Source organism: Aotus nancymaae, unplaced genomic scaffold (assembly GCF_030222135.1).
Source record: "Aotus nancymaae isolate 86718 unplaced genomic scaffold, 86718_ANA_hifiasm-v0.15.2.pri h1tg000025l, whole genome shotgun sequence".
Lineage (NCBI taxonomy): Eukaryota > Metazoa > Chordata > Mammalia > Primates > Aotidae > Aotus > Aotus nancymaae.
Window position 1 is genome coordinate 3,393,722 of NW_026988438.1, and position 12,004 is coordinate 3,405,725.

General features: G+C 35.5%; 1 protein-coding gene across 6 annotated transcripts in view; it reads left to right on the top strand.

Annotated features, from left to right (window-relative positions):
- CRPPA (CDP-L-ribitol pyrophosphorylase A) overlaps window positions 1–12,004 on the top strand; it is a 321,845-nt gene that overhangs the window by 112,156 nt on the left and 197,685 nt on the right. For all 6 annotated transcript variants that reach the window (XR_010344034.1, XM_064380336.1, XM_012450715.3 and 3 more), the window contains 2 exons: window positions 956–1,060; window positions 8,786–8,831. Coding sequence is in view for 5 of the 6 variants with exons in the window: in XM_064380336.1 (XP_064236406.1) it covers window positions 956–1,060; window positions 8,786–8,831 (151 nt within the window). In the remaining variant the exon portion in view is untranslated. The remainder of the gene's footprint in view (window positions 1–955; window positions 1,061–8,785; window positions 8,832–12,004) is intronic.

Below are 12,004 nucleotides of genomic sequence, written 5' to 3' on the forward strand. Positions count from 1 at the left end.
GTCTCAAAAGAAAAAAGAAAAACAATGTAAGTCTACCAAATGACTCAAACCTCTGTAACTTTGCGTGGCACCTTTTGATTTAAACGTAATCCCCTTGTCTGGTTTTATTCTGCTGTTAGATGGAGATCAAGCCATTTCCTCTGATAGGCCTTCCTGATGCCCTCACATGGAATTAAGTATTTTATCTGCTGAGTTACCTCCAGACATTCTTCTAGTGCTGCATCTGTCAGGTTCTGTTGCAAACTGCTTTGTTAGATATCAGCCTCCCCTTCTAGACCTGAGTTCCTTGAGGGCACAATACATGTGTGATTTATCTTTATATAGCTGGTGCTTAAAATAGAACTTGGAGACAGGATAGGTACCCTGAGTATTGTTCAGCTGAATTGTATTATTACTTGGATATTTTAATGGCTCTGCTTAAAATGCCAAAAAATGTTTTATTTTTACTGAATTTTTGTGGTACCTTTACACTTTGTTTCACAATGAAATACTAAATGTTCCATACGTATGAGCAAAATGTAAATAATTAAGGCTATATTAATATTTTAAATATTAAAGCAATAGAACTATGACCTACAAATGTTCTGATATAAATACAAGATATGAGATTGAGATGTTGTAGATATATATTTGTCAACAGTTATGATAATCTTCAGCTATAACTTCAGATACTTTATAAACATGTTTGGAAATGTAACATATGCAAAGGAAACAAAGTATTCTATCTATTTTATACCTAAAACTATAGAGGAATCACGAAACTCAAATGATGACTGCAGTATTCCTACTCACAATTTGTTTTGTTTTTAGCTATTGGGGATGTTACAACTCAATCAGTAGCTGATTAAATAGCTTGAGCTCTCTAGGCTCTTCCTTTGATTGCAGTTGATTTTGAAATAAAAGGCTGAGTTTTACTTAAAATTGTTTTAGCTTAATTTTTTTTTTTCTACACCAGTGTAGTGACTGTGACTTGGAATTTGGAACTGAGTGTTTGCAATTGGCCCTAAAATACTGTTGCACTAAAGCCAAACTTGTAGAAGGATCACCTGACCTCTGGAAGGTAAGAGGAATGATACTTTGCTTGGATTCTTTGCTGTGCTTTTATGTGTTTGCATGGGTATACATTTAAAACCGGTGGTGTGTTTAGTGGGAGTTACAGGAGTCTTTTGGATTTACTGAAACATCAAAGTGTATTATCCTTTCTATTGCTTGGCTTCAAAAAAATTCACTTTGAGATAAATTACTCAGACACATCTCATTTTAACCTGTGAGCTTGGTTTATTCACTTTTTTCTTTATCTTGCTCTCTGTAGATAGATGTATTAGTCTGTTCTCACACTGATAAAAAGAAATACCTGATATTGGGTAATTTATAAAGAAAAGAGCTCATAGTTCTGCAGGCTGTACAGGAAGCATAGCAGCTTCTTCTTGAGAGGCCTCAGGAGGCTTCCAATCATGGCAGAAGGCAAAGGGGGAGTGAGACATTTCAAGTGGCCAGAGTAGGTGGACAGAGGCTTGGGGGTGGGTATCCACACACTTTTAAATGACCAGATGTCTGAGAACTCACTCACTATCACGAGAACAGCACCAAGGCAGAAATCTGCCCCCATGATCCAGTCAGCTTCCACCAGGTCCTACCTCCATCGTTAGAGATTACTATTCCACATGAGATTTGGGTGGGGACAGAAATCCAAACCATATCAGTAGCCTTTTGTCCCCCTTCCTTCACTAAGTTGGATTAAAGCTACAACTTGGCCTGCCAATTGCAAGTATCAACATTTCCTTCCAGGCCCTGGGTGGTTGCTCCAACTTAATTGGGTTGAAAGTGTATCTGCCACAGTTCTGACCCAATGTGGGTAGTGGCTGGATCCACTCTCTGCCCCACTGAGGAATTACACTGTTTTCTGTGGCAGGGCCCAGCTCTTCTAATGGCTAACTTCTTTTTTTTTTTTTTTTTTAAGGGAGTTTCACTCTGCTTGCCCAGGCTGGAATGCAATGGTGCGGTCTCAGCTCACTGCATCCTCTTTCTCCTGGTTTCAAGCTATTCTACTGTGTCAGCCTCCCAAGTAGCTGGGATTACAGGTGCCAGCCACCACACCTGGCTAATTTTTGTATGTCTAGTGGAGACGCAGTTTCACCATGTTGGCCAAGCTGGTCTCATACTCCTGACCTCAGGCGATTCGCCTGCCTCTGCCTCTCAAAGTCCTGAGGATACCAGTGTGAGCTACTGCGCCTAACCTAATGTACTTCATTTGGAGGGAATAGATAACTTATTGCCAAGAAGATAATGGCACTATCATACTGCAGCTTCTTAGCAAGGCCAGGGATGGTTTAGAGTGTGATTCTTTGTTTGATTAGTTGAATTGAATAGTATATTTGGAAATAAGAGTTGTAAGGGCCATTTCATAATCTTGAAATAAGTATTGCTGCTTTTGAGATAATGATTGTAGTCTTTGAAAATCTTTATGAAACATCCATCAGAATCTGATTAGTAAAGATTCATCCTGAGTCTATAAGCATATTTCCTTACCAATTTTTTAAAACAGAAACCCCTATAAGTTGATGAGTTATTTTGCACAGTAACATGATCTGCCTCACTGCCTGCTACGATTGTCTCAGAATAATCTTAAATACTTCAAATGTTGAATTCTAAGACTCCAAAATATTGACATGTTTGGATTATTCCCTGGTAGAGAAAATTTATGCAGTATTACTGTTCACTTAAGGACAACCAAAAATGCCTGCCTGCTGGGTTAACTGTCATCAACCTAGCAGGCAAACATTTTATTCATCCTTTTCTATATATGTCAAACATTTTATTCATCATATATATATATAGTGATACAAATATTATCATTTTTGGCAATTTCCAATTAGATGTTTCATTAAAGATTCTGACCCCCTTTTTTTTGGAAGCCCTTTGGCTGTCTGGGAGACCTAATTTGAAGACCAAGAAAAGATGTGGAAACTCTAAGGTGTTTCATTGCTACTAATATGTCAAACCAATATGTACTCGCTGGTCTCACTTCTGACATCTTTGGGGCTGTGATTATTTATATTTTGTGCATGTTCTGAGCCTTCCTCAAGTTTGTAAACCACTCTTGAGATCTGTGGATGAAAGGGAAGCAGCACATTACTCTCTGAATGTTTCATTCCATCTTCGGTGTTTTCTTTTGGGTGAGGGGTTCATATTTCTCTTTTCTCTCCAGCTTGGACTCTAAAAGGCTCATCATGCTGTGGATTGGGGAAAATGTCTTACAGATTGACATTATGAGGTTGTTTTGTTTGTTAGTATCCCTTTTTTTCCCCTGTTAAGTGATAACAGAACGCAAATACTGCGGTTGTTTTCAGCTTCCTTTTTTTCTCTGCCTCTTGTCTCATCTTTGACTTGTCTTTTTCATAGCTAATTATTTTCATAGTTAATCATTTAGCTATGAAATAGCTAAATATTTTCATAGCTAATTATTTAACCCCTTTTGATAACATTGTATGATTTGTCTTTAGGCTTTTAGTTTAATTTTGTGATCTTATTTTGTGTGGCAGCAGTATTTGTTTTACACAGCAATGGAGTTTACACTTTGAAATTAGTGTTCTAATTCTGCACTAACTCCAAAGATGCTGCTTTTTTTAAAAAAAATTGGATCTGAAAAATTCTAGTACAATTATGCTGAACTGGTACTGGATTCAGATGGCATGGCCATGTACTTGGAACATGACTCAAAAAATCTGACAGTAAAAGACACACTTGGACATAATTGAGGCATGTTATTACCATTTTACAGTGTAAAGCAAAGGAGGATTCTGAAACATGGAGCAATACACCTTCCCTTTCTCTTCAAAAGTTAGGGATTTCACTTCACACTGGGTTAAAGAGTGACTTGAAATTTCAGAGGATTGCATGTCATACTAGAATTTCAGTAGTAGTAGAATTTCAGTTGCCACTAGAAAGTCCAGAAGGATTATTTTGTATTTTATTTGATTTAATTAATTCATTTTTTTTTTGAGATGGATTATTGCTCTGTCGCCAAGGCTGCAGGGCAGTGGCATGATCTTGGCTCACTGCAACCTCTGCCTTCTGGGTTCAAGTGATTCTCCTGCCTCAGCCTCCCAAATAGCTAGGACTATAGGCACACACCACTATGCCTGGCTAATTTTTGTATTTTTAGTAGAGACGGACTCTTGCCATGTTGGCCAGGCTGGTCTGTATTTTGTATTTTATAAATACGTTTTGGTAAAAGTAAAAAATAAACATTGTGGGTTGATGTCACCTTCCTGTGCTATCTCTTCTGGGGTCTGAAGATACTAGTTTTTTTTTTTTTTTTTTTTTCTTTCAAATCACCGTGCAGTATAGAAAATGACTGCAGTATCCCACTCTCCCCTTCAAGGATAATGAGCATTGAAGAACACAGGACTGGCTCTAGGAATAGGAATCAGCTGTCATGCTTCCCTGCAGTAGTCTTGCTTTGACAGGCCCAAGTAAACACTACTATTTTCATGAGATTTCATCTAGTCTGCATAACAACTTGAGTCCCTTTAACTTAGTTATTTTTGGCCCCATATATTTTTAATTAACTTGGTCTCTTACTACACTGTACAGACTTAATTGAATGGACTTCTTGTTTCTAAATGTCAAAACTGTCTTCAAGCCATAAAAGATTAACAACCAGTTATGGAAGAAATTTAACCACTGTGTTCCATTGTCTGAAAGTGCTTTTTTAGGAGTTTCTGAAGTTTTTGTATAATCACAATATTACTGGAATGAATGACTTTTGAGGATTCCTTTTGTTGGGGGAATATATTTTTTTGTCCAAGTATTTTAGCATCAGTTTAAGAACAAAAGAAACAAAATAGTCTCTATTTGGTTTTTGTAACTTCAAAAACACAATGTGGTAACATTGTTTCTCTTTAGATATTTTTATATCGTTATCCAGTATTTTTATATAGGTATCCAGAAAAGAATATTTTCTGTATGTATATAATAAGGAAATAAGTTCTGAAAAATCTAAATATTAATATTAATAAATATATTAATATATTATATTAATATATTAAATGCTAGATATTTATATATTAATATATTAATTACATCATAATATATAATTAACATATTGTAATATATTATAATATATTGTTAATATATTTAATATGTTAATATATTATATTAATATTTTATTAAATATATTTCATTAATATATTATATTTTATTTATTAATATAGTATATTAATTAATGTATTATATAATTAATATATAATTAAATATATTAATAAACTTCCTTCTGTATTTAAAATGCAAGTTTTGTTAAACTTCAAGTTGCCACTTTATTGTGAAGGGAAAGATGGGAGAACATTATGTGTTGTCTGTCTTAAGTTATTGAAGATAGTGGCCAACTGGCTGTGTTCTGATAGTTGTGGGATTTTTTTGTTTTTGTTTTGTTTTTTACTATTTTATGTTTGAACACAGAAAAACAACATGTGGATGTGATAGCTTCAGCCAGAGTGTACCTTGAAGTAGCTAAGAATCCTGGTCTAGGAATGAGAAAACAATTATATGTGTAGATCTAAGTTTAGGATTCTTTTTCTATGGAAATTCTTTTTAAAGCTAAACATGTTACTCAGCTAGAAGCTCAGTCAAACAAAATAGAGAAAAATTGAGCTGAACTAGGTAAGTGCCAGGTGTTGGGTTGGAATTTCATTTGCACAGAACACCTTTCCTCCTTTTCAGGTGGTCCCTGCGGCTCTAGTGAGCACAGTCTGAAAACCAGCAAATTAGAGGATTGATGTTCTTTCTCATCACTACAGGATTGATTTTTTTTTAAAGTAATTTTTCATAATAGGGTATTGTGGAAGGTCAAAGGAAGACTACTTATGCTAATACAATAAAATGAATACTCATTGTCAGGTTGTTGGGGTTTTTTAATTAAAATAAAGACAACCCATATTGCTGTAAAATTTAGATGGAAAAAATGAATAACCCATCAATTGAGAATTACAACATTTTTCAGTCACACTGCTTTTGAAGCATGTTAGCTATGTAGGAAAAAAATAAGGCTAATGGGACTTTAAATGTTTATAAGATACATTTTCTGTCATTTACTTATATTCAATCAGTATTTGTTGAGGCACATTTGAGGTATTCAACAAAGCTCCTTGTAAAATATGTTAATAGAAGTAAAAAAAAAACCTTAGTATATAGTAGATATCCATAGCCTATAGGAAAAAGCTGACAGAAAAAAATTCAGGAGTCTTTCTTGTTTATACCAGTTAATTAACATTAAAAGAGAAAATATCTCTGCGTAGTAAAAAAAAGTATTTTATACTGAAGACTGACTCCACTTCAAAAATTAAATCTTGAATGTATTCTAGAAAAGTCATGTTAGAATCTGAGAACTTTTCTATAAATCCAGAAATCTATCATTAAAAACTGTTTGAAAATGTAAGGTACATTCATACTCTATTTTAATGTAGAATGTAGTTTTACCCTTCAAATCAGGAGGGAATAGAAAATTAACTAGGCATATTTCCTTAATTTCTGTTGTGAGTTTATCCTATGTAACAAACTATTACTATAGAAAAAAATTTCTCATGTTGCAAATATTGAGGCCTAATTTCAGATACTAGTTAACTTTACATATTCATTAAAAGAAATAGCGTGCTTGTAATCCCAGCTACTCGGGAGGCTGAGGCAGGAGAATTGCCTGAACCCAGGAGGCGGAGGTTGCGGTGAGCCGAGATCGCGCCATTGCACTCCAGCCTGGGTAACGAGCGAAACTCCGTCTCAAAAAAAAAAAAAAAAAAGAAATAAACGCTAACTCTATTCAACTTTACAAAAAAATTTCTTAACTAAAATGAATGTCCACATGTTAAGGATTTTTGTCGAATTTTTTTTTTCTCTCTCTCTCCCTTCCCAGCACTTAAAACTGAGCCCAGAACACAGTAATGTTTTGATGAATTATTTGTTGAATAAATTAGATAGTATGTAACTTGATTTGGTAAAGTGCATAGCATGGACCTTGAACTGTCTGTTTTCTATCATTTTTCTTCCCCCAGGTAGGAGAACTACATTATGGATCACTAACTAGGAGTCACTAGTTTTGGTTGGCATGTGCTTGTTTTAGAGATACGATAGCATTTCACATTTTAATAGATTGGTTGAATTGCTTGAACAACTTTTTATCTGTGTTAGTTTTTATCAAGTTAGTTGCTACTTTATTTCTGGATGGTGAGATACAGTTTAGGTCCAGGATTTACCTGCCAGGATAAAGGCATAGCAGAGGAATCTATTTTGGATAGAAGTGCAGTAGCCCACGTCACTAAACAAAGTTTCTATACAAATCTTGTAGTTAGCTAATCTGGAGGATAAAAAGTCCAATTTCATAAGCACAATCAGGTAATAATATGGTGGGAATTTCTCAAAATGAGTTTTTAGAACACCTTACAAGATATCATAAATATCTTGGTACTTAAAAGTAGCACTATAAGGACACATGCACACATATGTTCATTGCAGCACTGTTTACAATAGCAAAGACTTGGAACCAACCCAAATGCCCATCGATGATAGACTGGACAGGGAAAATGTGGCACATATACACCATGGACTACTATGCAGCCATAAAAAACGATGAGTTTGTGTCCTTTGTAGGGACATGGATGAACCTGGAAACCATCATTCTCAGCAAACTGTCACAAGAACAGAAAATCAAACACTGCATGTTCTCATTCAAAGGCAGGTATTGAACACTGAGAACACATGGACACAGGGAGGGGAGAATCACACACTGGGGTCTGTTGAGGGAAAATAGGGGAGGGACAGTAGGGGTTGGGGAGTTGGGGAGAGATAGCATAGGGAGAAATGCTAGATATAGGTGATGGGGAGAAGGCAGCAAATCACACTGCCATGTGTGTACCTATGCAACAATCTTGCATGTTCTTCACATGTACCCCAAAACCTAAAATGCAATTTAAAAAAATTGCTATCCAAAAAAAAGTAGCTTCTAAGAACTTACAAAAGCTTATTAATACTGTGTCATTATTTACTATGTATTTCAGTTCTGTGATACAGAATTAATTATGCACCACAGTGCACTTACATGTTCTGTACCTGAGCTCAGTGGATGGGAGACTTTGAAGTATCTGCCATAGAACAGACACATACTTTGGTGGCAGGTTACATTACAAGGAACAGATTACAGTTATTAAGAGGCTGCATGTTTTTAAGGAAAGATTATCAGTGTTCTTAGGCACATAGGGATACGCTATAGGCTCTATTTTAACCACATTTTAATAAAAATCTTAGAAGGTAAATCTTACTTAGGTATGTATAATACACTCAATTCACAAGTAAGTCCCTCTTAACATATATTGATCTTTCAGAATTATTTCAGCTAAGAAAGCAACTCAGTGACTTTTTTGTTATACAGAGACTTCCACCCTACCTTTTTTTTCTAGTATAAAACCTCATTATTTTGCAGTCATGTTAACACTGTTGTTTAAGCACTACCACATTTTCTTTGAATACTTGAGTAAATACTTGAGTTACATTAAGATTTCAGTAACCACTGCCATATAATATCTCAGTTTATTCAGAGATTTAAAAACAAATCAACCATTTGTAGAAATAGAATATATTTTTATGTGAATTTGCTGATGCTTTTCTAATTTAGAAAATGTCAGTATTACATGTTTATAGTTTGTGAAAAATCAAGAATGTCCTTGAGGGCATTATTTTATGGCTTGCACATTCCTTCCTGCTCTGTTAAGTCTAATGAAGTTTATCTGTCCTTTAGGTGACCTACAAACGAGATCTGTATGCGGCTGAATCGATTATTAAGGGTATGTTTGGCCTTATGACTGTCACTTCCTGTGTTTCAAAAATGTAAGCCAGTTCAGAATTTCTTATGGCTGTTTAAATCCCAGCAATCTTGAAAGCAGAAAAGCTTGTAGGCCCCCAAGGTCTTTCATTTGTTTTTAAAAAATAATTATATTTTATGTTGTTTCCTGCTTGTGAAATAGCACTTATTATGATGTCACATTGATTTTAATTTTTATAAAGGAAATACTTTATTAACTTGAGGAAAGTATAGGACATTGATACTATTAGAAAACAGGAAAAACTGATTTATATAATTTGGTAAAGGTCTTACTTCATTTTTACTTTCTTTGATGGAGTCTTACTCTGTCACCCAGGCTGGAGTGCAGTGGCGTGATCTTGGCTCACTGCAAACTCCACCTCCCAGATTCAAGCAATTCTCCTGCATCAGCCTCCCAAGTAGGTAGGATTATAGGTGCGTGCCACCATGCCCAGCTAATTTTTTGTATCTTTAGTAGAGACGGAGTTTTTACCATGTTGGCCAGGCTGAAACTCCTAACCTCATGGTCTACCTGCCTCAGCCTCCCAAAGTGCTGGGACTACAGGCATGAGTCACTGCTCCCAGCCCATTTTTACTATTAAGAGGACTGCCTTCTCCCCTTAACAGTGTTCTATTGGTACATAACATAGCATCTTCTATATGACAAACACTTTTTCCTAACTAGATATATCAGGCTGGACAGGGTGATTTTTTAAGTTTCTTTTTGGTTTGGACAATGACTGCAATTTTGTAATTGTACATATCACACATATGATAACCCTTGTTTAGTTCTTTTTCTTCTCTGACTCAAAGGTCTCAGCTAAATAGTAGTAGTTTATTTAATAAGCAATAAGTATTTATTATTTTGCTTAACACTATGCAAGGAATGTAATTAAGATGTACTAGGGACAGCCTTTGTATATTTTTGTAACCTGTTAATTAAATCAACTTTCTCAGTCTTGGCACTCTATTGGCATTTTAGTCTGGAAACGTCTAAGCTGTGTGGACTGTTGTATGGATTACAAGTTGTTTAGCAGCATGCCTGGCCTCTGTGCACAAGCTGCCAGAAGTATCCATCCCTCACTCTCCTCCCTCTGGTTTTGACAATCAAAGATGTTTCCTGGTATTGCCAAACATTCCCTAGGAAAAAGACATTTCCCCTAATAGAGAACCACTATTTTTAAATAGGTGCTCGTAGCAAAATCAGAGGTGTTCACCCCAAACCTGAAACACATGTAATGCTTTACAATATGCTAGAAACTGATTTCTTTGAAAATAGATATGGCTAGAACTATGTACTCAGGTTTTTATTGAGAGATGAACTTCTAAATTCAAACTTTTATTGAAATAGAAGAAAGTACTGAATCTGCATTCCCAGTTCATCAGTTTATTTTAAAAAGTTTGGGAAATGCTATTTAACAATCAATGGACTTCACATTCAGAAAATGAAAGTCTTTTCTCTGATTATGATGATATATTTGTGGTTTACCCTCAAGTTCTTTGTCCTTCGAGGATATTTTGTTTCAAACAATTAATGTACTATAACTTATGCATCTGTATATGTGTGTGTAAACAGATCATTTATAGCTATAAATCAAAATGTTGACATATATTTACATATCAACCAAGCAATGTGTAAACATTTCTCTGGAAAAGTCAGCTAAACCATCATGTGGTTGGTCATGTCCTCAACACAAGGAAATATAAAACTCAGTTTGGTTTCTTTAGAGCGCTTCTTTGTATGTACAACCTAGGAAAAATGGAAATGATTTTTTGTCAACAATTAGTAAGGAGTTCGACTGAGAAGTCTAGTTGCAATACTTGCCTATATATTATCAGAGCCTTCTTAAAATGTAAAACCTATATTTCAAGTGTAATTGTAGGGGCTGTGACTTTGGAAATTGTTTGCAGAAATGGCTTTTATTTATGCAATAGGTTCTGGTCTGCTACTTTTATTTTTAAGGGATTTAAAACAAGTTATTCTTTTATTCTTAGGGAAGATAATCCAAACTGCCTAGTGTAAATGGCTGATTAAGGTCAACAAATTTGTTAGTTTCTTTATACTTTAGGGTTTGTATATCTAATAACTTCCCAGTGCATTCTCATGCTTCTGGTACACTTAGAGGATCACTGCTGTGGGACCTTCCTAATCTCAGTGAATGTCCTAGACCAGTAGCATTGTGATTACCTGAGAACTAGAATCTCAGGCCCCACCTCATTCAATCAGAGTCTGCATTTTAACAGGAGCTCTGGTTGATTAGTTTGTACATTAAATTTCAGATGCCTTCTTCGGGGCTGCTCCTCAGTCTTATAGGTTATTTATTTCTAAAAAAAAATCTTTTTTGCATTAAGAGCTTTAAGTCTTAGGATCCTCTCCCAGCTGTAAGTGCTTGTTTGCTCACCTGAGATAACCCATTCCATTTATGACTTGTACTCAAGACTATCTCTGATGGTAGAAATGCCTCTGTGGGCGTAGGAAAGAGAGAACTCTTGGATTAAAAAAATATATATATATATAATAAAGCACATAGCATACTATGAGAGCTGTATATTTACCTGTAGACATTTTCCTAGTGATTAATCAGTTATTTCGAGAAACAGAATCGGTAGGATATACAGAGCTATAGCTAAGATATATACATATATACATAGATTATTTATGAGGGATTGGCTCAGGTGATGATGGAGGCTAAGCCCCATGATCTCCCAGCTGCAAGCTGGAGGCGGAGGAAAGCCAGTGGTAGAGTTCCAGTGCAAACTCAAAGGCCTGAGAAAGAGGGGATTCAAGGGTATAAATCCCAGTCTGAGTCCCAAGAAGAGCCAAGAATGTGTCTCTGCTCTAGAAGAAAATCCGCCTTTCCTTTGCCTTTTTGTTCTATTCAGGATCTCAGAGGATTGAATGATGCCCCCACACTTCAGTGAGGGTGATCTTCTGAGTTGTACAATTCACATTCTAACCTATTCTGGAAACACCCTCATAGACACACTTAAGAAAAATGTTTTACCAGCTATTTGGGCATCACTTAGCCAGATGAAATTGACACATAAAATTAACCATTTTTATGACACGATGAACTGTGTTCAAAGTATTTTTTAGGCACTGTTACTATTACACAGCATTTATTGGGCACTTACTTTGTGCTGGGCATTGTTTGA